Source organism: Syngnathus typhle, linkage group LG6 (genome assembly GCF_033458585.1).
Source record: "Syngnathus typhle isolate RoL2023-S1 ecotype Sweden linkage group LG6, RoL_Styp_1.0, whole genome shotgun sequence".
NCBI classification, from domain to species: domain Eukaryota; kingdom Metazoa; phylum Chordata; class Actinopteri; order Syngnathiformes; family Syngnathidae; genus Syngnathus; species Syngnathus typhle.
Window position 1 is genome coordinate 2,353,329 of NC_083743.1, and position 21,799 is coordinate 2,375,127.

Genomic DNA, 21,799 nt, shown 5'->3' on the forward strand with positions numbered 1-21,799 from the left:
CTAACGAGGAGCATTCAAATGATAACTTGGGCGCCGAGCTCAAGCAGAGCAGCATTCTGTAAAGAAAGGAAAACAAATATAGGAAACCAATTCCAAGAGATGTGAAGTTTTATTGGTTGGAAATATCAAGTCCTGGCTGAAGTCTTTAGATTGCACAGAAATGCTCAAAACGATCCAAATTTAAGACGCAAATTGCCGAGCAAAACTCCTGCCTAAAATGGATCGTCTGCTATCTGCTCACTTTTAATTGGAGCTCATTTGGAAGAATTTACGCCAAGGACTTGAGGCCTGGAAGTTAGAGCAAAATCCAGCTCCAATGCTGATTCACTTTTCCATGTTTGCTGTTCTGATACATTTGTCATGTCAAAGTTGCGTTGGGGCTCATCGTAGGAGTTGACCGACCAACCTTGGAGTTGGCCCAAAATGGCTCCTTGAGATCTTTTTGTCCTCCACCAAATTTCTCGCAACTGGCTGAAAGTCACAAGTGAACTTAGCGCCACTTGAATCATTGCAGACGTACTTAATGCATCGCGTCCTAATCTTGTGGCGTAAGTCTCCATAAGGCTTTAAACTCAAAGTATCACTTTGGAACAACTTTCTTAATATTTCATACAAATTTACGACGTGTCAGCACGTCGTCGCCGTGAAGCTTCGAGGCGTCTTCCTTTTATGGCTTTAAAAAACCATTATGGACATCAGGAATGATTGCCGTCTGCAGGATATTTGACCATCCATCGTCCCGTCTGGAGGCGACGCTAATGACTTCCACCCCAAATATAATATATCGACGAGTGATCAACCAAAGACGCGGGGAAAACAAAAACATCATCCGTCATCTCTGCAATTAATTTCAAGAAAGATTTGTGTGATCAGTGTCATCTTTCATCAAGCATAAACAACACAAACAAGACGACAATATGAAATGAATTGGTGGCGTGGCGTGGCGTGGCGTGGCGTGGCGTGGGCCTTGCCAGTGTGCTCTGTCACAATCAAGACTTGGAACGGGGAACGTCACATATTTGATGACAAAGTGGGTCATGTTAAAAAGCTTTAGCCCAAACTTTTAAGCCCGCTGGAAACGACCCGTGTCACATCGTTACACTCTTCTCCTCCCGTGACTTCTTTTGATTCAACAAATGTTTTAGACATTAGGAAACATGAAAAGGAAACAGCACTCATCGAGCGGCTAGGCTGCACTATGTCAGCTCAGCAGAACCTCGCCATAGTTCACGTTGAGAAACGCAAAGGGAGCGACACCTTCCCTAATGAAATGTCGGCAGCTTGACAGCAGGGTCGCTGCTGACACAGCTCGGTGACATTAGAAGGAATTCAAGGCTGCTCGGGGTGATAACCTCAAGGGGAAAAAAAGCGCAATGTGAGTGATAGATCTTGGTTTCATCAATTGCTCTTGTACTCGAAAGCCAAGGATGAGCCTCGGTGGAAAATGCGAAGCCACTCAATATTTTATGACTCACGCGAAGGAACATTTATTTCATATAAAGTGTAGAATGCCCCCTCGAGCAGAGCTGATAAGTACTTTTGCGCCGACTGACCAAACTAAATTGACGTTTCTACTGGAAGTGATGGTCTCCCATGATGCAGTTCCACTGCGAAAAGCAAGGGGGCAGCAGAGTGCAGGATTCAACTCCCCCCACCTCTTTGTGGCCGCTGCAAGGTGAAGGAGGAGGAGGAGGAGGAGGAGGAGGAGGAGGAGGAGGAGGCTGCCAGCCTGCACTCCACTCCACTCCACTCCAGTCATGTGTTGAAGATATCACATTTAGGAGAGAGCACAAGGAAGCGGCTGGAACACCACTCGGATTCTCGTAAGCACTTCGTCTTTACGGGCCAGGCAGCCATTCCATACCACCACTGGATGCAGATCGGGAAAGGAAGGAAGGAAGGAAGGAAGCACCTCATGAGGAAGTTTTTCCCAAGTTTGCAAGTGCACAAACTTTGTGTTGTGCACCTCTCGTGAAGATGGATGCGACTCTCACTTTCTTTTTGCTTTTCACTGGGAAGCATTGAAAGGAGTTTTCAAAAGTATTGTTGTTGTTGATGTTGGACGACTTCAATTTCGCCACCTGACAAGAAACCCATGAATGTAAGTAGCCACCTCGCAATATTTTGACGCGTAACTTTATTTTTATTTTTTTTTAATTAATGAATGGACGTACAAGTTGCTCGGCGGCATGCCAGTACAGTGTGAGGTGTTCCCAATATGTTGCTTTCTGGTCGTCATCACTGAGCTTCAGAAATGATGCTCACTTAATTAATGAGGATAGCATCTCTATGCGTGCAAAACAGCTTATGATTTTTTTCCCGTGTAGACGCACACAATTTTTGGTTTATTTGCAGCTCTGGTAAGAAATAAATATTTGATCATTGCTCATTTTCTGCAAAAAAAAAAGAAGCTCTAATTGCAGTACCGTTTTTTTCCATGTATAATGCGCAAAATTTAACTAATTTATTGTCCTAAAATCTGGGGTGCGCATTATACATGGGTACAATTTTTTTTTTTTTTATCTGGATATGATACGGAGGCTGCCATTACAGATGGGCTTTCTTCTCTGCTGTTCACTTCAAACACGCTCCATACGAACACAATGCTCTGGTATCAGACGCTTGCTCGATCACCTGCTCGTTTGCTGTCACAATGTACCCTACACAAATCCGAAACATTTCTTCGCTATCGAGTTTGCTAGCGCATGCGCAGTGATACCGACCGGCAGAATAACATCCGGTTGTTCCCAAAGATGATCTTTTTTCTGAAATAATTTTACGTTTACAGACTTAAGCAGGAGTCAAAATTTGGGTGCGTATTATACATGGGTACAGGCTTTTTTCCAGCATCGACATGCCATTTTTAGGGTGCGTATTATACATGGGGGCGCATTATACATGGAAAAAAACGGTATTTGCGCAGTATTGGGAATTTGGGAGTTTTGTACATGTGAAAAAAACGCTAATGCTTGTTTTACTCACATAAACAAAACTTGCAAGTCGCAAAGTAATGTCTTGTGTGCAGTCAAAAATACAATACACTATATTAAATTACGTTTTCTGAGTGTGACTGTGTGAGTGTTAAGGCAAAGCATCATGTACAGTCATACTAACAAAATGTAGAACAAAAAGCAAACGTTCTTTTGCATATATGACTTTATAATCAGTTTCCACAGCAGTTGAAGTTTGCCAGCGCACTCCCCCGATGATGCCTCCGACCCTCCCTCCCTCCCTCCCTCCCTCACTCTGTACTGTAAATAAAAACAAGTCAGCCCTGCCTGCCTGCAGGGGTTGCTTTAGTCAGTCGTGCACACTTTGCTTTTGTTTTGCCTTTGATGTAACTGTCGTGCTTCCATTGCACGAGCCATTTGCTTGCAACAGATCCATCCGTATGTCGGATGTTCTCAATGAGCCGAATCGGCAAAATAATCATTAAGGCTGCCAGCATCTTGAATGATGACCCGCTCCATCCAGGTTTTGAAATGTTTGAGCTTGGAACCTTTTGACTGTGAGGCAAACCTGATGCTGCCCGACATTGAAGGTAAAGGTTCTCAAACAGACTTTTAATTAAATAATTAATGATAATAAAAAAATATGACTCAGCGTTATTGATCATAATATTCCCAGAAGTGTGTGTGTGGGGAAACCCCCCTCGAAAAAAACGGATTATGTCATAAGCAAGGCGCCATTCTTTCACCCTCACTGCCCTTGCAGCCCGACACAGCTGCCGATACACAACCCTGCATGGGATTAAAATAATGACATGTGGATCATTTTTGGACGGCCTTATCCACGCCACCCAGGAGGGCTCCTCCTCTCAGACTCCAAGTGGTTGCATTTAAAAAGCAAAAAAGCCCTACTAAATCATTCTTCCCCTGCATTGTGGTCTTGGGAAATCTGGCAATCTTTTGAGGCTGTCTTGACCAAAGGCTTGAGGCTTGGACAATTTCTTTCATCGTGTCTTTCATCGTTTATCATCCATTGTTTGCTCATCATTTTCTCTTGTATTTATTTCGACGACTTTGATTCCAATTATGAAATGTCACGACACACAGGCGTCACGCTGAGCCAGACAGCGAGTGCTACGTTGGACTCAATTAACCCCCCCGTTAGCCTTTTTCTTCCATTTCAAACGGGAGCCCATGCTGCGAGGGCGTGCGGGAAACACAACGGCGGCACTTATTAAATACAACCATATGCCCGCCTGCTGCCATGCCTTCGGGAAACGGTGAATCCCGCATCAATTCTGAGGCCGTATCCAAACACACGTGTCGCCGACACCTGACGTCGCGTGTTGTGGATGATGCCACTGAGGTGTGTGTTGCTGCATAAATGCGTCACACACAGTCTCACTCTCGCCATTGGAAGAATTGAAATAAACGCCAGTCACGCAAGTTAGCTAGCTATCTTAAAAAACTCAAACAAACCTACTGTAGTTTGTTCTATGGATCCATCTCGCATTCTTGGTAGCCAGCTAGCTTTCGAGCTAATGTGTTGTAAACGCAACACCCAACTTCTGGCCATCTATTGCGCTAGTTAGCTAACTTGCTTAGCTATCCTAGCTACAGCCTAGCTACTAGCTAGCCTAAAACACTCAAAAACAATCCTGATTTGCCGATTGTCTTGCTCGCTGGACCATGGGAGGATTCGTGGCGCTCTTTTCATGAGTGTAACTAATCTTGTGATGAGTTTTCAAATGTGATTTGAAGCCTTTCTAGTTGTTTTGGCTGGACGCTCATCGTCTTCACGTTCGTCCGTCACACGTGTTTGTGGTTTCCATTCTGGCTCCACCGAGCCTGGTCCGGGCTGGCAAGGTCTCTGACCACAAGCTAACTGGACTGGTGACATGAAGTCGGAGGCTGTAGTTACGTAGTGGACCGCAGTTGTAGAGAAGACCTCCACCCCCCTCACACACACACACACACGCACACGCACACACACACACACACACACACACACACACACACACACACACACACACACACACACACACACACACACACACTATCCCCTCCAGGTTTATTGGTTGCTTTAATGAAAGTTGTGCAAGTATGCAGCCGTGCTTGATTTCGGAAAGTCATTGATTTAATGGAAAGATATCAAGTTTGACAAATAGGTCGAGAGGAGTAATTAAGTCACATTTGTGCATGATTGTGAAGTCAAGTTTCAAGCTGATCCTGATCGAGTCATTGTGGCCAAAATTAAAGCCAAGTTGAGTCTGCAGGAAATCAAATGATTACTTGGGTGAAGCTTGCGGAAGGTGGCAACAGAGCTGATGTTTTTTTTTTTCTTCCCCTATTGTGAGCGACGCCAAAAGTAAAGATGTGCTTGTCATGTTCCTATGGCGCAAGAAGACAAATTGCACTTCTGCAAGCGGCAGGAATAAAACAGCAAATGTATTTTTTTATGTATTGTGATGTATCAAGATGGAAGACGTGCGTAGTCAGCAGAAAGTGCTCTGCTAGAGTGGAGCAGATGTTTTGATTCTGCTTGTAAGTCCTTGAAACCTGCATGCGTTCACTCTCCGGGCTTCTAAGTCGTCACAGGCAAAGAAAACGAGGGCGAGGTAAAAGCCTCAAAAGGAATTGACTTACTATCGCTCTCACATGCTAGCTAGCTTAGCCACACAACAAAAGTTTGCAGAACTTCTCTAACGTCTTTTTTGACCTCAAGATTGCTGCTGACTGACCTCGAGACATCCAGAAAGAGCGACATGTCACACGTTGAACGTGGAGATTCCTCTCAGCCTTGAATCTTTTCCCCTTTCAAACTCTCTCTGCTTTTTTCATGCAATTACCCCAGCATGTCTGCAAGATCCATTAGGCCTGGCTGGCCCGGCAGAAGTCCTCTACCCAACCAAAGGGCCGCTTTATTTCAATTGTGGAATCCTTACAAAAACTGCAGCCTTGGAAAGTTATCCTTTGTCGTTTTGGAGCAAAGGGGAAAAAATGCCAAGGGTTGCTGGAGCATAAATCAATACTGCAGACTTGAAAGTTCAGGCACTTGTCAAAGGTTTCAAGCTCCGGCTGTGCTTCTGTTGCAGCCAAGAGCAGCACACTCACAAAAAAAAGCTGCTTAATGCATTGCGTGTGCTACACATGTGCTCAACCTTTCATTCCCCCCCCCCCCATTAGAGCCAGTCTCAAAATGGCAGGAAGCTAGCCCACACCTCACTTTTAATCAAGAGATATAAATACCCGGCACAAAGCCGACGTTTACAACACTCGTTTTGTTTGTGGCGTAAACTCTTCAAGGAGACGTTTGCATTTTTTTTTTTACCCTTCGAAATCCAGATTTGAAGTGAGTGTGAACATGCACATGCGGCATAGTCAGTTTAATTTCTGCTTGACGTGCCAAAAAGGTCACAAAAAGAGCAGTATGCAGTACAAAGTGCGGCATGCCAAAGGTCGCTGCCGTTTCTAATCATCACATTCCCAAATGGCACGATCCAAGCTCGTACATGTACTTTAAAACAAGTAAATCTCCCGAGTCGTTGACGTTCAAATTAGCATCTTTTGTTCAGAAGGCTCCAAAATTAGCCTGTGCGCGCTGATGGCTAGCTGCCATAAGACGCTAATTGCAATGGTGCGGAGCCAGAAAAAGTTAGCGGGGTAGACGGCACGGAGCCCCTGGACTTGGAGTTCTATCTCTACGCTAGCATCAGTCCAACCACCAGGGGGAGCCTCGATGAAGCTGCTAACGTCAAGTAAAGCTTTCGTTGCCAAGACGAGCAGCGGTGGAGCTATGGCATTGCGACCAGAGCGTTGATCGTTTGTATCAAACTACAACTTCAATCCAGATGACACGACTGTCTATTGCTATGGTGAGCAGTAAAAATAAGAGCTGCACCTTTTTAATTAGATGGAAGAGGAGCAGCAGCAGCCAAGGAGATGGGAAGTGGTGCGCCGCCACCTCCGCCGCCGCCGCATGTGGTTTTGATGTCAGTTGAGCCCAGCGCAGAGGGAACAAGGTGTTGACTTATTAGGTGAAGGAAGAGGTGTGGGGAAATTGGTATGTGTGGGTTGGGATCGGTGCCTGTTGGACATATGGGAAAGTCTTTTGCGCAGTTTATTATTTCTCTTAAACGAGCCCGCTCTGTATGTCAACAGAAATAATACGTTGCCTCGAGCGCTGTCAGCTTTTGATATTGTTCAGCATTTCCTCATGAGTACTGTATGTGTCTGCAGGTTTAGAAAAAAGGAGCCAAAATGAAGACAGCTGCCAAGGGTGCGGGGAAGTCCACAATGGATCCTTTGCAAGGTGACGGCTGCTGGATGAGAAGGATTGCGCTGACGTACGCCGTCCTGGTTCTCGTTTCGCTTCATTCGCCGGCGGTTCAGGGCACCCTGGATCTACAGTTGGACGAGGAACAACCAGCGGGAACCATCGTCGGTGACATCAGCGCGGGGTTGCCTCCCGGCGTCACGGCGGCGCTCTATTTCATTTCCGACCACGAGGGCACCGGCGTGAGCACCGATTTGGACATTGACGAGAGCACGGGAATCATTAAGACTGCCAAAGTTCTGGACCGAGAACAGAGGGACAGGTACCACTTCATCGCTGTAACCATGACAGGTGTGACTGTGGAGGTAACCATCAAGGTGAATGACATCAATGACCACGGCCCGACATTTCCCAAAAAACACGCTACCTTCCGAATCCCCGAGCAGACGGCTATCGGCACTCGCTTTCCTCTGGACCCAGCGGTGGATGCCGACGGAGGTCATTTCACCACCCAGGGTTACCTCATCAAAGATGGAAACATTGGCCAGGCGTTCACTTTGGAGACCAGGAGGGGAAGCAACGAAGTTCTGTATCTGGACTTGGTGGTCAATGCCATCTTGGACAGGGAGAAAAGGTCGACCTATACTTTGTCCTTGGAGGGCTTTGACGGGGGTTCCCCTCAAAGAACCGATCAAATGACACTAGATATCACCGTCCAGGACATCAACGACAACGCTCCCGTGTTTAATCAGAGCCGCTACCACGCCATCATATCGGAAAACCTGCAACCAGGAAACAGAATCTTGCAGGTGTTTGCCACGGACGCCGACGAGGGAGAAAACGGCGTGGTGACGTACGAGATCAACAGGCGACAAAGCGACCCCGATCGCTACTTTGTTATCGACCCCCACACGGGCGTCATCACCCTCAACAAGCCGCTGGACTTTGAGATGCGGCGAGTCCACGAACTGGTGGTGCAAGCCCAAGACAATGCCACGCACCCGGAGGTGACCAACGCCTTTGTCACCATCCACGTCAGAGACTACAACGACAACCAGCCCACCATGACCATCATTTTTCTCAGCGAGGACGGCTCGCCTCAAATCTCAGAGGGCGCGCAGCCAGGACAGTACGTGGCCCGAATCTCGGTCACCGACCCGGACTACGGCGAGTACGCCAACGTCAACGTGTCCCTGGAGGGCGGAGACGGCAAATTCGGACTGACCACCAAAGACAATATCATCTACCTGGTTTGCGTGGATCAGATTCTCGATCGCGAGGAGAGAGACGTTTACGACCTGAGGGTGATGGCCACCGACTCTGGCGACCCTCCTCTCAGAGCCGAATCTTCCTTCACCATCGAGGTGACCGACATCAACGACAACCCGCCGCTGTTCGACCAAGCCGTGTATCGGCAAGTTATCCCGGAGGTGGTGTTTCCTGGCACTTTTGTCTTACAAGTGACCGCCAGAGACAAAGACCAGGGACCCAACGGGGACATTAGCTACAGCATCCTTTCGGATAAAGGCGCCTTTGCCGACTGGTTCAGCATAGACGCCGTTACGGGGATTATCACCACTCTGTCCCAGCTGGATTACGAAAAGAACCCCAATCCCAGCATAACCGTCGTGGCCACAGACGAAGGGAGACCGCCGCTGTCGTCTACCGCCGTGGTCAACATCGTACTTCAGGATATTAACGACAACGAGCCCGTCTTTGAGAGCAACTTCTACAACGTCTCTGTCGGCGAGGATGCGGCTCCGGGAACGTGCATCTTGGAGGTAAGACCCCCAAAGATTCTATGCATTCAAGGGATGAATTTCTGTCTTTGGAGTTTCCACAAACTGTTTTCACGTGTCACTTCAAGCACAAAAGGCTTCCTAATGAACCTGCTTGAGTATGGGTGTGGGAGAGGCATAGAAACTAACAATACACAGCAAACCTGAAGTTCAGGCACATTGAAGACTCAACAGAGACTGGAGATTCTTTATTCAGGCATATCCTTCAGTGCGCAAGCCTTTTTTCCCCCTTACAGACAGAATCTTGCATGGATCAAAGACTTGGCTAGCGAGTGCAGCACAGACAGAGGGGAGGGCTCAGCAGCCGGCCGGGCTCTTGGCCCAGGGTTTGGCCTTGGGGAGAGGGAGGGAGGGTAGCAGAGCAGAGAGACGCGGGGCCTCACCACGACTCCTGGCTCGGGCGCACAAATAGAAGCTACCAGGACTTTCTTGTGTGAGGTCCCCCTAATTATAAATCACAGGAACCGCAAGGATGATGGCAGATAGGAACAAACTGACATTGATTATAGAATTTGGAGCACGAAGCAAGGAATAGTTAAAAATGTGTGTTTTGGAAGAATCCCAGGGCGGGTTGGAGCTCGTGTTGATGAAAATATCTAGTAAAGCCGCACGTAGTTATCTCGCCAGGAAGGACATTTTCCTTCCTCCGCATTTCCTTCGGCGTAGCGCGACTTCTCAGTTGGTCCGCGGAGTCCAAGTACACGTCCGATTGCGAGGAGGCTCTCCAAAGCCTGCTCTCGCTGGCTCTCCAGACCCTCTTGGGTTCTTGGCCGCCCGTGTGAGAACAGACTGCCTGGACTCGGTGGGGGCTGTTGGAAAGCCAAACTTTGTAGCCAGAAATGAAATAGTCTCTTTTGTCATTACACAACACTTTAATATGCATGCCTATTGTGATTGACTATTTCAAGTGGTTTCTTTGTTTAGCCCCCACAGGTCCCCCAAGCACAGCAGTCAACAATTATGTGTGCCTGTTCTTTTTTGCCATTTTCCCTTTGTCGATCCAGCCGTGTCGAATTATTGCTTTTGTTTTTGGCTGCGTGGTAGACTCTTCTGCCTTAGAGTCAAACGTTCTCGCCGTACTGGACTGGGCCTTTTTTGGGGACTCTGGCCTCCGAAGTTAATTGAAGATTCCAAATTGGACGTGTATGAGTGCGACTGACTGGCTGCTTGTCAATCTGTAACCTGTGATTGGCTGGCAAACAGTCGACAATGTAGCCCACTCGCTTCTCTCGCCAACCGGGAATTAGCTCACCCACAACCTGAGCGCTCAAAAAACAAAGATAGAAAAGTAATTGATAGCAGAGAAGACACCCCAAAAGCCTGTTAACGGCCACCGGTTCTTGTAATTCAATCGGTTGGATCCATGCAACCAAAATAGGTCACTCTCTCGAGAGGAAATCAGATTTGACGTGCAAAATGCGATTTGAAGAAACCGCAAGACGCATCCACGAGCCAATACCAATTCTATTCTTCGGTCTAAGTTCCATTGCCGTGTCTGTCCTCTGGATGGTGCGCAAGTAAAATATAACTCAATGTCACTTTGACTTTATATATCAGTTGTACTCGCTGGATTGTAAAGCGTGCTTCAATCCAAAGCAGCCTGTATTCATCACCAATGTGACAAGCCCTCTTAGAACAATAAAAGGCCGACGAGATCCAATAAAAATAACAAGCAATATGTGATAAAATGGTATCATTGGGCATGGAAAAACTCGATTTTCGACATTGATGTCAAGGCAAGCCAGCCAGCCAGACTTTTCTATTGGAATAACAAAGTAGAAAAATTCCTGAGGAAATTTTACATGTGGCCGCTACCTGTTGCACGTCTGTAACCCGTCAAGATTTATCGCGAGTCGGTCTTGCTTTGAAGATCTGTTTTAAACTTTTCGCCTCGACAAAATGGAAAGTCTTACAAAGCTGACAGGCTAACTTTGCGCAGGCTAACCACCCGGCCTGCAATGCTAACGCAAACTCCTGACATGCAAACATGTCACAAGATCCAGAAGCACCCTGATGACATACTTATTTCATTTCAAAAGTCATGACGCATTGACTGCTAACTCATTCACACCTCACTTCATTACCTTTTTGGCTAAGAATTGTCCCTCTGTCTGCATGGGGCTCCCAGTAAAAAGGAGAAAGTCGTGGTGGAGGGGCAGGGGGGGGCTCTCAGGGTGGTTGAAGGGGAAATGAGCCCTGACAAGTGCTAGCATGAGTGACAGCGGCGACACAAGCAAGCTTGTCTGTCCGTCCGATCAGTCGTCTCGGTCCAAACGCTTATCAGATCTCACCTCATTTCTCATTTCTCATTCTCATTTCCGGGTGTGACTTTTAACCATATCGTTGACCCTCCAATGGACGTCACTGTGTCAAGTTGTACCTTGACCTCGTGCAGCAAGTCAAACAAAATCCAGAAAAATGCGGCCAGGAGCGTATCCAACGGATCTGAACTACTTTACATTTTGTATTTCTGGAGCACGGTGAAAGGCTATTGATGTATTATCCAATCCTGAAGTCATTTCATTCTTTGTTGTCTAAGCTCAACAGCATCACGCTTGAGCGTTCACGCCTCATTTTCAAGCCTTGGCTCAGCCACCGCAACCGGTAGCTCGGAGCCGGGCTCTAAAGGCTCCTACAGTACCGTTTAATCTCTCCCCGACCGCCCGCCCGCCCGCTTGTTCGTTCGCTCGCTCGACTTTCCTCAGAGGCCCGTGGAATGCCAGCACCGCTTCGTTACGTCTTCATGAGCTGTACGTTGGATCTGGAACGTAACCAGCTTGAAAGAGGCTGAGGCAGAAAACGTCTCCGCCTGGGATTTGCATGAAAAATCGATCCATTGCCTAGAAGATTTCTCATCAATGTTTCAGTTGCTGCGACAAAATGTTCCTTCTGCCAAACGGCCTTGCTGCGTGCGATCATTTGGTGACTGCGAGGGAAAAGGCAAAAGCTCAGCCGCATTCTTAACATTCACTCTTTTCCTCCCGCCGACGGACTTGGCTGCTTTTTTGTAATGGAGATGCCTTCCAGAGTTTTTTTTTTGGTGTGTAAACACGGGAGGCCAGTTCAGAATTGGTATTTTTGCACAGAAAGCATGTCATCAATTCTCACCAGATGTTTTGCGTGAAGAATTTGCGACAAACAAAACGCTCACTGGTTTGTTTTTCTGCCAGCTCGGACGGAGTGACGCCGCGCTCGGACTGGTGTGTTCCCCCCCCCCCCCCCCCTTTCTGTTAACGACCCGGCTCCTCGGTACAACTTCAGGAAACTGGGCGTGCTACTTAATGTGTTAGCAAATGTGATACTTCCTCGAGCAATCCCCCCTTGGGATTTTGTCACGACAACCATGCACATGTGGACGGAGCGTGGGCGTTAAGGTCAAAGTTGTCTCCTCAGAGGCTGCCAAGTGCGTTTTATTGCCCGTGTCCATCAGCGAGTTCACGGGATTCCTAAGGCATGCGTGAGGGGGGCGGCCGCTCGGGCCGGGCCGGGTCGGGCCGGGCCGGGCCAGGCCGGGCCGGGGGTATTAACGTTACGGATGGTCATGCACCAAAATACGAAGACTCGCTGACTCACAAATATTAATTCCATTTACGAGAGAATGTTGTTTTTTTTTCTTTGGCTAAAGCGGTTCTGGATAGACTGCCAAACTGATTTACGGCTTTGCCGTTTTGGCGGAACGGTGTGGTCGCTTAATGGTTAGCACATCTGCCTCACAGTCAGGACGTTTTGCTTCAAATCTCCACCGTGTGCCGTTTGCATGTTCACCATGTGTTTGGTACTCCAGCATGCTCTCGTGTTTCAGAAACATGCGTGTTAAATTCATCTTAAGCTACGTGAGCCAACGTGAGGTTGCCCGACCACGACTGTGAGAATCCGTGCCGTCTGCTTTCGTCTCGCAAAACACACTTGAATGCGAAAGCGCTTAATTGATTTTCCTTGTCGTTGAACTGGGAAATTCCTTATTGCAGAACAAATGTTGCTCTGATTGTTATCAAACCAAACAAGGTGAAGGTTGATGATCTGCGCAGACTGTGGCCAAGGCACCCTGACGGCGCCGAGAAATCTTTGCGTTATTTGAAATGTGAATCCGGGGGTTTCCTGCCCACATCTGCTATTTAAAGAAAGGAAGATGGCAACCGCCAGAATATTTTCATGAATGGAGCCCAGCCGACTGCCAGGTGAGGCAGAACTCAGCGGAACTTGTTCGTGTCTATGAGAGAAAGCAAAGACGGGAGATGATCCAGAGGGAGTGTCGGCCTCTGGCAGCTGCGAGCTCCCGACGCAACAGCTGGACTCGGCTGTTCTGCTCCCTCCTTGGATCCAGGGTGGGATCACCATCAAGGAAGACCGCCCTTGTCTCCGTATGACTCCAGACATGTTATCTCCCCTAGCTTCCTTTCCCACATTGTCCTGTCCTGTCATTTCCTCCCTCTGGAGGAAGTGACCAGAGCAGGTGAACGCATCGCATCTGCAAACCCTCCGGCCTCCGCCGCTACTCGGACCCTGCCCGGGTTTATCTAATTTGATAATGCCGGGTGAAGTCAGGCTGCAGGTGTGTGCTCCTTCGTTGACTCTATGATTCACGTCCTCCTCCACTTGGGACCACTGAATGAGGCCAGGAGGTTCTTTGGGCTAGCCAGGCCTTCTGTTCTCACAGGCTCAGTCGCACTTTGGCAGTTGCCGGACAAGCTGGGCATGGGGAAGCGTCATCTGCTCCGAGTAGTGCTTCCGTTCCTGAACAAATCTGGGCTAAATCATCCGTGCAGCCCCAAGCTGTCCATCAGGAGCCACCAGACTGCGGAGCAGACAGCCGGCCGGCCGGTGACAGCGTGCCAGGTAGCCAGAATCTGGAACCAGCGGAAACTTGACCCCGTCCTCAGAAGAAAAACAAAAACCCTGCAAGGTATTTTGCAGGACACGGACGGGGGTCCATGGATATCTGACATCTTGAAAGGTGCACGATTAACGCTAATCATTCAATGTTCGATATGATTCCCATTTCAGTCGTTACTGTAATGATATCTTTCCCACCATATCATACGATACTTGTATCCAAGTTTGGATTCGGTTGTCTGGCCCCCTGTACTCTGTCTTTTGCATTTATTACAAAATGGCTGCTTCCGAGAAAAGCATGCGCTACACACCCGCACACACGCGGAGACCCTAAAATATCTTAACCGCCCAGAAAATGATCTCCACATCCAAATCGCGAGTGTTTACAAAGAATGCTTCGCTGGCGTCTGCCAGAGACCTCAAGGGGCCTTTTTTTTTTTTTCATTCACCGCCAGCAGCCTCGGTCCCTCGCTGCCGCACGGCTGGCTGCGCCGCCTTCCGTCGCACACAGCGTGCGGTTACGCCGTTCTATTTCGACCGAGCTAATTGGATCCGTTCGGTCTGATTAGAAGCGGCGACGGTGGCCTTGCGCCAAAAGGATGAGCGCTAATGTTTGGAAATGTTCACGTTTTATCTGATTGATGGAAAACAGCTCGGTAATAGATTGTCACTTGTCGTATATCATCCGCAGACCTCCGTCGAGGCCCGATAATCCCATTTTGGATCAGCACCCGATCCTATGCCATTTTGGATTTGCATCTTTCCCATCTGTCAAGCGGATGGCGTTGAGAAATGGGAAATGTTGACACAAGGAAATCCTGGCTCCACACCTGTATCTCGTTTCTAGCTTGGCCCGTACGCCAGCCAGCCAGCCAGCCAGCCAGCCAGCCACCCTTGCATTTCCCGCTTCATGGAAAACTGATGACTATTTAGTCTTGCGTAATGCTGCTTATAAATAAAGACATTTTAGCGCCGCTCGCTAATCTGGCAGTCGCCCGCCGAAGTAAACCGAGACCTCGACGAGATTTTCCAAGGTAGACGGGCTTCCACAGAAGAGGAAGATGCCGCTGGAGACTGATGCTTTGCGGCCGAGGGATGCGCTACTTTTACATGTCGCTTGGCCGCCGTTGTCAGACAGCCAGGCACCCGCACATCCTCTACGGTGGTCCGCTTGCGTGTTTCAGAGCCATTACCCTAACCCTCCTTGCGTCATATTGGTCACAACCCAAGGTTGTCCGTCCGTCCGTCCGTCCTATGGTGAGGCCAGACAACTGCTTGTTTAAGAAATTTAGCAGCGGGACTAATTACCACAGGCTTGTGTACTCCATCAGCAGGGGCTCATTTGGCCCGGTGCTGGAGTGTTTATGTTTGGAGCTTCTTTTAACCACGGGCGTTGGGAGAGCAAATTTAGATTGTCGTGCACTACGGAACCCAGAGGCAGTGTGGGGAGAGCTGTAATTAGGCAGGAGAGCCTCCTCACTCGAGATGTGTGATGTGGTATCAAAGCAGCCAAGCATTGGCTTTGCTTGTGTGTGTGTGTCCATGTGTGTGTGTGTGTGTGTCTTGCAGGCATACTTTTCTTTAAGCAAGAATGAATGCTCCAATCAGTGCTTCGGATTCCTCCCAGATTGCCTTAGCGGTGTTGCCAGTGTGTAAACGGCAGAGGAAACATTTACAAAGCAGATGCTCCAATGCTTTGGCATCTTCGGGCCAAACGACAGCGACGCGCTTCATCGCCCGGCCGGCCACGCCGGCGTAGCGTGACAGCGGCTCTGCATCCAACTTGGAATACAAAAGGAAAATGATGGAGGTTATGTGTAGGTTTGACGGAGGAGATGAGAAAAAATAGCTCCAGGCTAAATACAGAGATGATTTCTTCTCTGTTGCTCTACAGGGAAAAACAACTTGTTGATGCTTTGACAGCAATGCAAGCGCTTCTTGCTGTCTCATAATGGGCACAGGATGCACTAACAATATGGATTTGAATCACATTCCAGAAGCATCCGTGTCAAGACCACAGCTCCTAGACGGAGGCAGAGCTTTAAAATAATTGTCAGTAAATCAATGTTCTATCATTTAAAAAAAAAGAATCTACAAATATAAATAATTAAGATTATAATTATTAAACAATTAAATCATCATTAAATCATTCTTAAAGAATTAGAATGATTTCATAATTCTTCAATAATTCAACTTCCCCTCGCTTTCGGCCAATTAAAAGCTCGCTCAAGGATACATCGCACTAATCGGAGATCTCTGCATGTAGCAAGTAGCTTGCAGCTAGCAATGCTGGCTAATTCCGTCCATTTGTAGCGCGCTCAGTCGTTGTGACGTGGGCTTCTTCCTAACTCCTTCACAGGTCATTGTTTTGGCACGCTGGTCGCCAGCGGGAACAACTTGAGTGCAATCATGTGCTGGGCAGTCGTACAAAACAATCTGACTCGGCACGACTTTACAACAACACGAGCTCGCGGGGCTCTTTCCCCATTTTTTCTTTTCCTTTTCATTTGATGCCGGCGGGAGAAAGTTGAAGCGTCACCTTCTGCTTGTTTCCACCACGAACAAGATGTTGCTTTGGTTCCGTGATTAGTTCGGACGGCAGCAAGGGTGATTAATGGAAGCAATTTGCCTGTGGACTTGAAGGAATAACACCAGCTAATTAGGAAATGTCCATGCAAATGTACAGTAGACACGAAAATACTCCATCGGGCTGGTTGTCGGATGAATTTTTTTCCAGCGGCGAGGTCGAAACATCAGAATGAAAATTTGGTGGGAGACCACGGCGTTTTTCCGAGCCAGTCGGGTCAAACGTATCGTGAGAAGTGAGCGCATCACTGCTGGCGCATCATCTTTCCAAACACAAATCCTGATTGGACAAAGCTGTGTGAGTAAAAGACAGGCAGGAAGTTTCATCATTGAGAGTCGAACAAAGACTTTGATTGAAAATAAATGCGGTGGTGAGGCCAAGGCGGGCGGAGGAGCTACTTGAAGCGAGCTCATTTTGATGACGCCAGAAGGTCTCCTGGGCTGCATCATCCTCCCAGTGTGTGTGGTCTCCAAAGCAAACACAAACTTGCGTTGCGGCACGAATCGCATCGTCGAGTAGCGCCTGTGTTGATTTTAATTTTTTTTTTCTTCGTGAGCAGCAGTAATTACCAGATGAGTGTGACCCCAGAGTGCATTACGTTCTAGATGATCAGTGCCACAAATATGTGAAACGAAGCATTTACTGCGCACATGTGTATTTTACTTTTAAAACCGACACGTTTCATAGCCAACCTCCGTTTGTTCGCGTCGCAATTTGTTTGGTTGAATCAAATTGGAAATGCTTTAAACAAAACTCAATTGGATCCAGATCCGATCTGATTCCATGTGGTTGAGAATCTGCATATTTACAATTTCAAAACGGCCTATCATATTTCAGTCAAATTTGTGACACTTCCCAGGTCACAGTGTTAAACCAGGTTTAATCTGGATTTACTCCACATTCAAAGCAATGTAAACGCGTACGACAATTTATAGACACTGAGATGAAGTGACAATTTGTTGCCCTCGAACAAAAAGAAGGCAGAGCCTGGCTGACCAGTCATCAAACGCCACTCTCCGTAATGTGGATTCATCAAGGACAAAACGAGGAGCGCATTAATATGCCGGCATAAATAGCAACGGGGACGCGGGTAGGGGTGAACATGAATAAAATAGCGACCATGACAGATTTGGTGACAGCCTGGACTCTGTGTTTTTTCTAATCTCCGCCTTCGCACTGTTGTGTTTAACGCTGAGTGTCAAAGCATTGTGACAAGACGCACGCCGACATTCGGGTTGTCGTCATTTGAAAAATCGTTGATAAGAGTTATTGCTCTCCTAATCAGCACATTGAAATGGACAACACGGCTTAGGAGTTTGCAAATGGAGTCTTCTCGGTGAACTTAACGAAAGGAAAACGAGCGGCTAATCGAAAACAGTCCAGGATGATGACGGTGGGAAAAGAGTGAGAAGGCGAGCAGATCCTGCGAGTGAAAAGGAGGCCATTAGACCTCATGCCGCAACGCATGTGCGTGCAAAAGAGGCGTGCGGCCCGGGCCCGAGTGCCGTTGTGTTGCCATGGCGATGGAGGGAAACACAAATGGGCGGGCGGGCGGGCGAGCGGAGAGTTGCTTAAAGTAGAAACTGCTTTTTACAGGCTAATCATCAGCCCGGACTGCCTGTTTTTTTTTTTCCTCCCTTTTTCTGATTTGCGGCTGACTATTTACGCAACGCGCTGCGGTGCAGCGGGCGGGCGAGCGGGCGGGCGGGCGGTCAGTGAGTGCTCATCCGGTGTTTACCGTTTTGCCCTTTCTCACCATCATTAACAAATTTAGAATTCGGAGAGGCATCTGACAGACCGAGCAGGGCGTACGTATTCATCTTGGCGACTAAGCAGTTTTTTGTAATCTCAAGGTTGTTTATCAGCCTGTTTCCACGGCGACAAAACACACTCACACTTTTGCTAATGCCTCAGTATCTTTAAAAAAAAAATAAACAAGGTTTTAGTCCACATCCATGGAAAAGAGTCAATCAATAGTCCAGACTACTCCTGCTACCAGTTTCACCCATCGAGTGGAATTTTGGAAAAGGAGCCATGCGCAAGATTGAACAGGAAGTCGGCCATTTTGAGCCAATTCAATTGACTCCAGCTCGAGTTTGACCTCAATTTGGAATCAGGCATCCTTGAGCCTTTAGGAGAAACTTTTTGTCAGCTCATCAAAGCAAAGTGACACTTATTTGCAGGGGTCGCCATGAAAAAGGGAGCACAAGGGCGGCGTGCAACTTTTTAAGGCTATCGATCATAATTCACAATCATCGTCCTCTCGAGACACTTTCTTGGCCCGCAGCAGTGGAATGAAACACTTACGTGAGGTTTTAAGAGGATTGTAAAGACAACGAAAAAATAGCATTTTCCCAGAGAAGGGGGAAAGATCAAATGTTGCGCCTGATCACTTTCCAAAGTGGAACGTTTGGACGCAGACGCGGGATGCTGCGCCATGTCTGCATGCGGACCGGGCCAAAACCAAAACATTATGCAAGAAACGATGCCTCGGTAAAAGCGGACGGATACGCCGACACGTGGCATGACTCAATCATGTTATTTGAGCACGGAAGCCAAGAAATGTTGGCGCCGAGCGAAACGCTCGCTCGCACGACCTCGTTCGCCCGAGTCGGCATCGCGCCGCACCGACAATTCAAGGCTGAAATACGTGCGTCATATGTAGCAGACGAGTTCAGCGAGGGGCCACCAATCCCATCGCCAAACACTCTCTTGTCGTGAAAGAATTGGAATGACCTTCAAATTTGAAAAGTTACTGTGGCTCCTCTATTTTGTGTGTCAATCAGTCATTTGAAAGTCTTGCTTCCAAAGAACATGGGAATAGGAAACATTTGAGATATTTGTATAGAATGGACCTACTAGGTTGTCACTGGACAGCTGCGAGTGACATAGCAATGGAAAAGACCTTGTTCCCCAATGCCAAGTCATTGCCTTGAATCCAACCAAACAAACGCGTTAGCCAAACGTTAGCTAGCACTTCATACTTGCGGATAGCCAAGTGAAAGTTTCAAGAGCTATTATCACATCACAAGACAAAAGCGCTCAGTCCGGCCTCATTCCGTCACCCTTGTTGTTTTAAGGCGTCCTGCGGGATTTTCCGCCGTCCACATCCTGGTCTGGTTTTGGCCCGCGTCTGAAGGGGAAATGAAGAATGATCTGCGCAGGGTCACAGGTCACGGTTATGGTAATAAGCAAAGGGGAACGACGCACTTCCAAAAAGAGTCCCGGCGGACCTTTCTTGAGCCCCGGCGACAACTGGTGCAAAAACAGCGGCTCGTAAATGATACGCAAGTAGGTCAGCTTCAGCTGCTTTTCATTGAACTGGAAATTGTGGCGCCTTTTCGTTTCAACGTCTATTTGACATTATTTGCATTTTCCCCAAATTTCATTGCACAAATCGAAAACAAAAGCAACCAGCTCAGCAGTTGTAGACATAAAGTTCATTGGAGCTTCACTCTCACTAATAAGCTCATTAAAGCGACCCTCAAAAGGCGGGTTGGAGGGGGTGGAAGGTGAACGCTGACCCCCCCAACCCCCACCCCCTCGGGGCCCCGGGGATTAACTTTCCAACGTCACAGGGATCCAACTCTCGAATCGGAGGACGGCGTTGGGTTAGTTTCCGATCCTCTGCTTAAGCCCGGCACTCTTTAGATGTGGCTTGAAGAGGAGGAGGAGGGCAAGGGGGGGGGGGGGGGGATAGGGCGTCGGAGGAGGTCAGTGGAAAGGAACACTGCAGCCACGATGAGTGGATGTGGATGACAGGGAGAAAACGGCCCGCTCTTCCAGAAAAAGCACCAAAGTAACTCAAGGCTTTGGAATCTTCTCCTGAACATTGCCAACAAAGCATTGAAAAGCTTCAGCCTCAAAGGATGACTGGAATAAAGCCTCAACATACCTGCAGCTCCTTTTCAGCAACTCTAAAATATCTGCCCTCAAGGATTTCTCGGGACGTTTAACAAGCAACGGCGTGCCTTTCATGCTCCGGAGGTCCGGCGAGCGCTCGCTCCTAATTGCAGCTCTCGCTACATCGGCGACCTTGTTGCGAGCTTCCACATAAACCCAAAGGCTAATCTGATGGCTTTTGCAAGAGCCGTCCAGACCCCGTTCACACCGTCGTCACGCTGTTGCCGGCCTGTGTGGAGAAAGAGAGAAAAAAAAAATGCAACGGGTGGTGGGGGCTCGCCCACAATGCGCGTGGCTGGAATGGCTAATGGCGCCAACGTCGCGTTTGTCAGGAAGTGTTGCTTTATGATGCTAAAGCGGAGGGACCGCCCGCCCCGCCCCGCCCGCTTGCCCGCCACTGCGCCAGCGTAGCCGCATTGTACGTGAATTGCCTCAACATGTCCCATTAGCTGCTTGAAATAAACGCAGCGCTTCCCAAAAAACAACCCAACGTGGACATTGAAGGCCTTTGAGAAAGGCCACAAAAGGCCGTCCGACGGCTCTCATGGCTTCCCTTTCTTGTTGCTCCATGGCCCGGACGGAAGGAAGTTTGCGAGCTGCATGACAATATGGCCGCCTTTCAATGCTTTTTTTTTTTTTTTTTTAAGTATGGCGTCAGCGATGAAGTTGTAAACAACCGGTTGAAAGTACAAATCTGCCAGATAGTTGTTGAAAGCGCTCATTTTCCACAAGGGAATTGAACAGGAAGTTGGCCATTTTGCTTTGAGGCAGCCATTTTGATTTGCTTTGATTGGGTGAAAAACATTCCAAAGAACCGTGGCAGCTGTTTGGCTAACTTTAGCCGTGCATATGCTGCCTGCCTGCCTGCCTGCCTGCCTGCCTGCCTGCCTGCCTGCCTGCCTGCCTGCGTGCATACGGCCAAAACAGTCTGTCGCAGATTCTATATATTTCTTTTCTCGCCTTTACTTAACGTCAAGAATCACGGCACGAAAGGAAGCCCGCTGCCATTCATGTGTTTTGTTTCTTTCATTTTCTCTCGTGGATGTGGCTCAAGCACATCCTATCATCATCACGGTCGTAGTAGAAGAAGACCATGGCAGAGGAAGGAAAAGCCAGTTGGGGTGAATGGGGGGGAAAAAAAGCAAAATGGAGTAAAAATAGGCTCCTGATGGAGCTGGTGTCTCCACGCAGGCAGGCGGCTAACCTCAGAGGCGCCACACTCCCCGGGCTTATCCAGCCCAGCGAAAAGGAGGGGCCACGGGCGCCGCAGAGCTCGCCGGCTGCCAAGCCCGAGCTGAGCCGAGCCCGGGCCGCTCCGCTCGCCTTCTGTCTGGCTCGCGGGTGGGAGGGCCCGCAAAATGCTGCTCCGCTCTCTGATTGACACCCGAGCCCACCGACCCCTGACCGCGCCTCCCTAACTACCCCCCCACCGGTGTGTGTGCGTGTGCGTGTG

At 48.5% G+C, this 21,799-nt stretch overlaps 1 protein-coding gene across 1 annotated transcript in view; it reads left to right on the top strand.

Annotated features, from left to right (window-relative positions):
• The first annotated feature begins 1,740 nt into the window (after window positions 1-1,740).
• LOC133155619 (protocadherin-16-like) overlaps window positions 1,741-21,799 on the top strand; it is a 55,713-nt gene continuing 35,654 nt past the window's right edge. Inside the window, exons 1-2 of the mRNA XM_061281077.1 lie at window positions 1,741-2,101; window positions 7,188-9,005. Coding sequence (XP_061137061.1) covers window positions 7,209-9,005 — 1,797 coding nt within the window. The 5' untranslated portion in view covers window positions 1,741-2,101; window positions 7,188-7,208. The remainder of the gene's footprint in view (window positions 2,102-7,187; window positions 9,006-21,799) is intronic.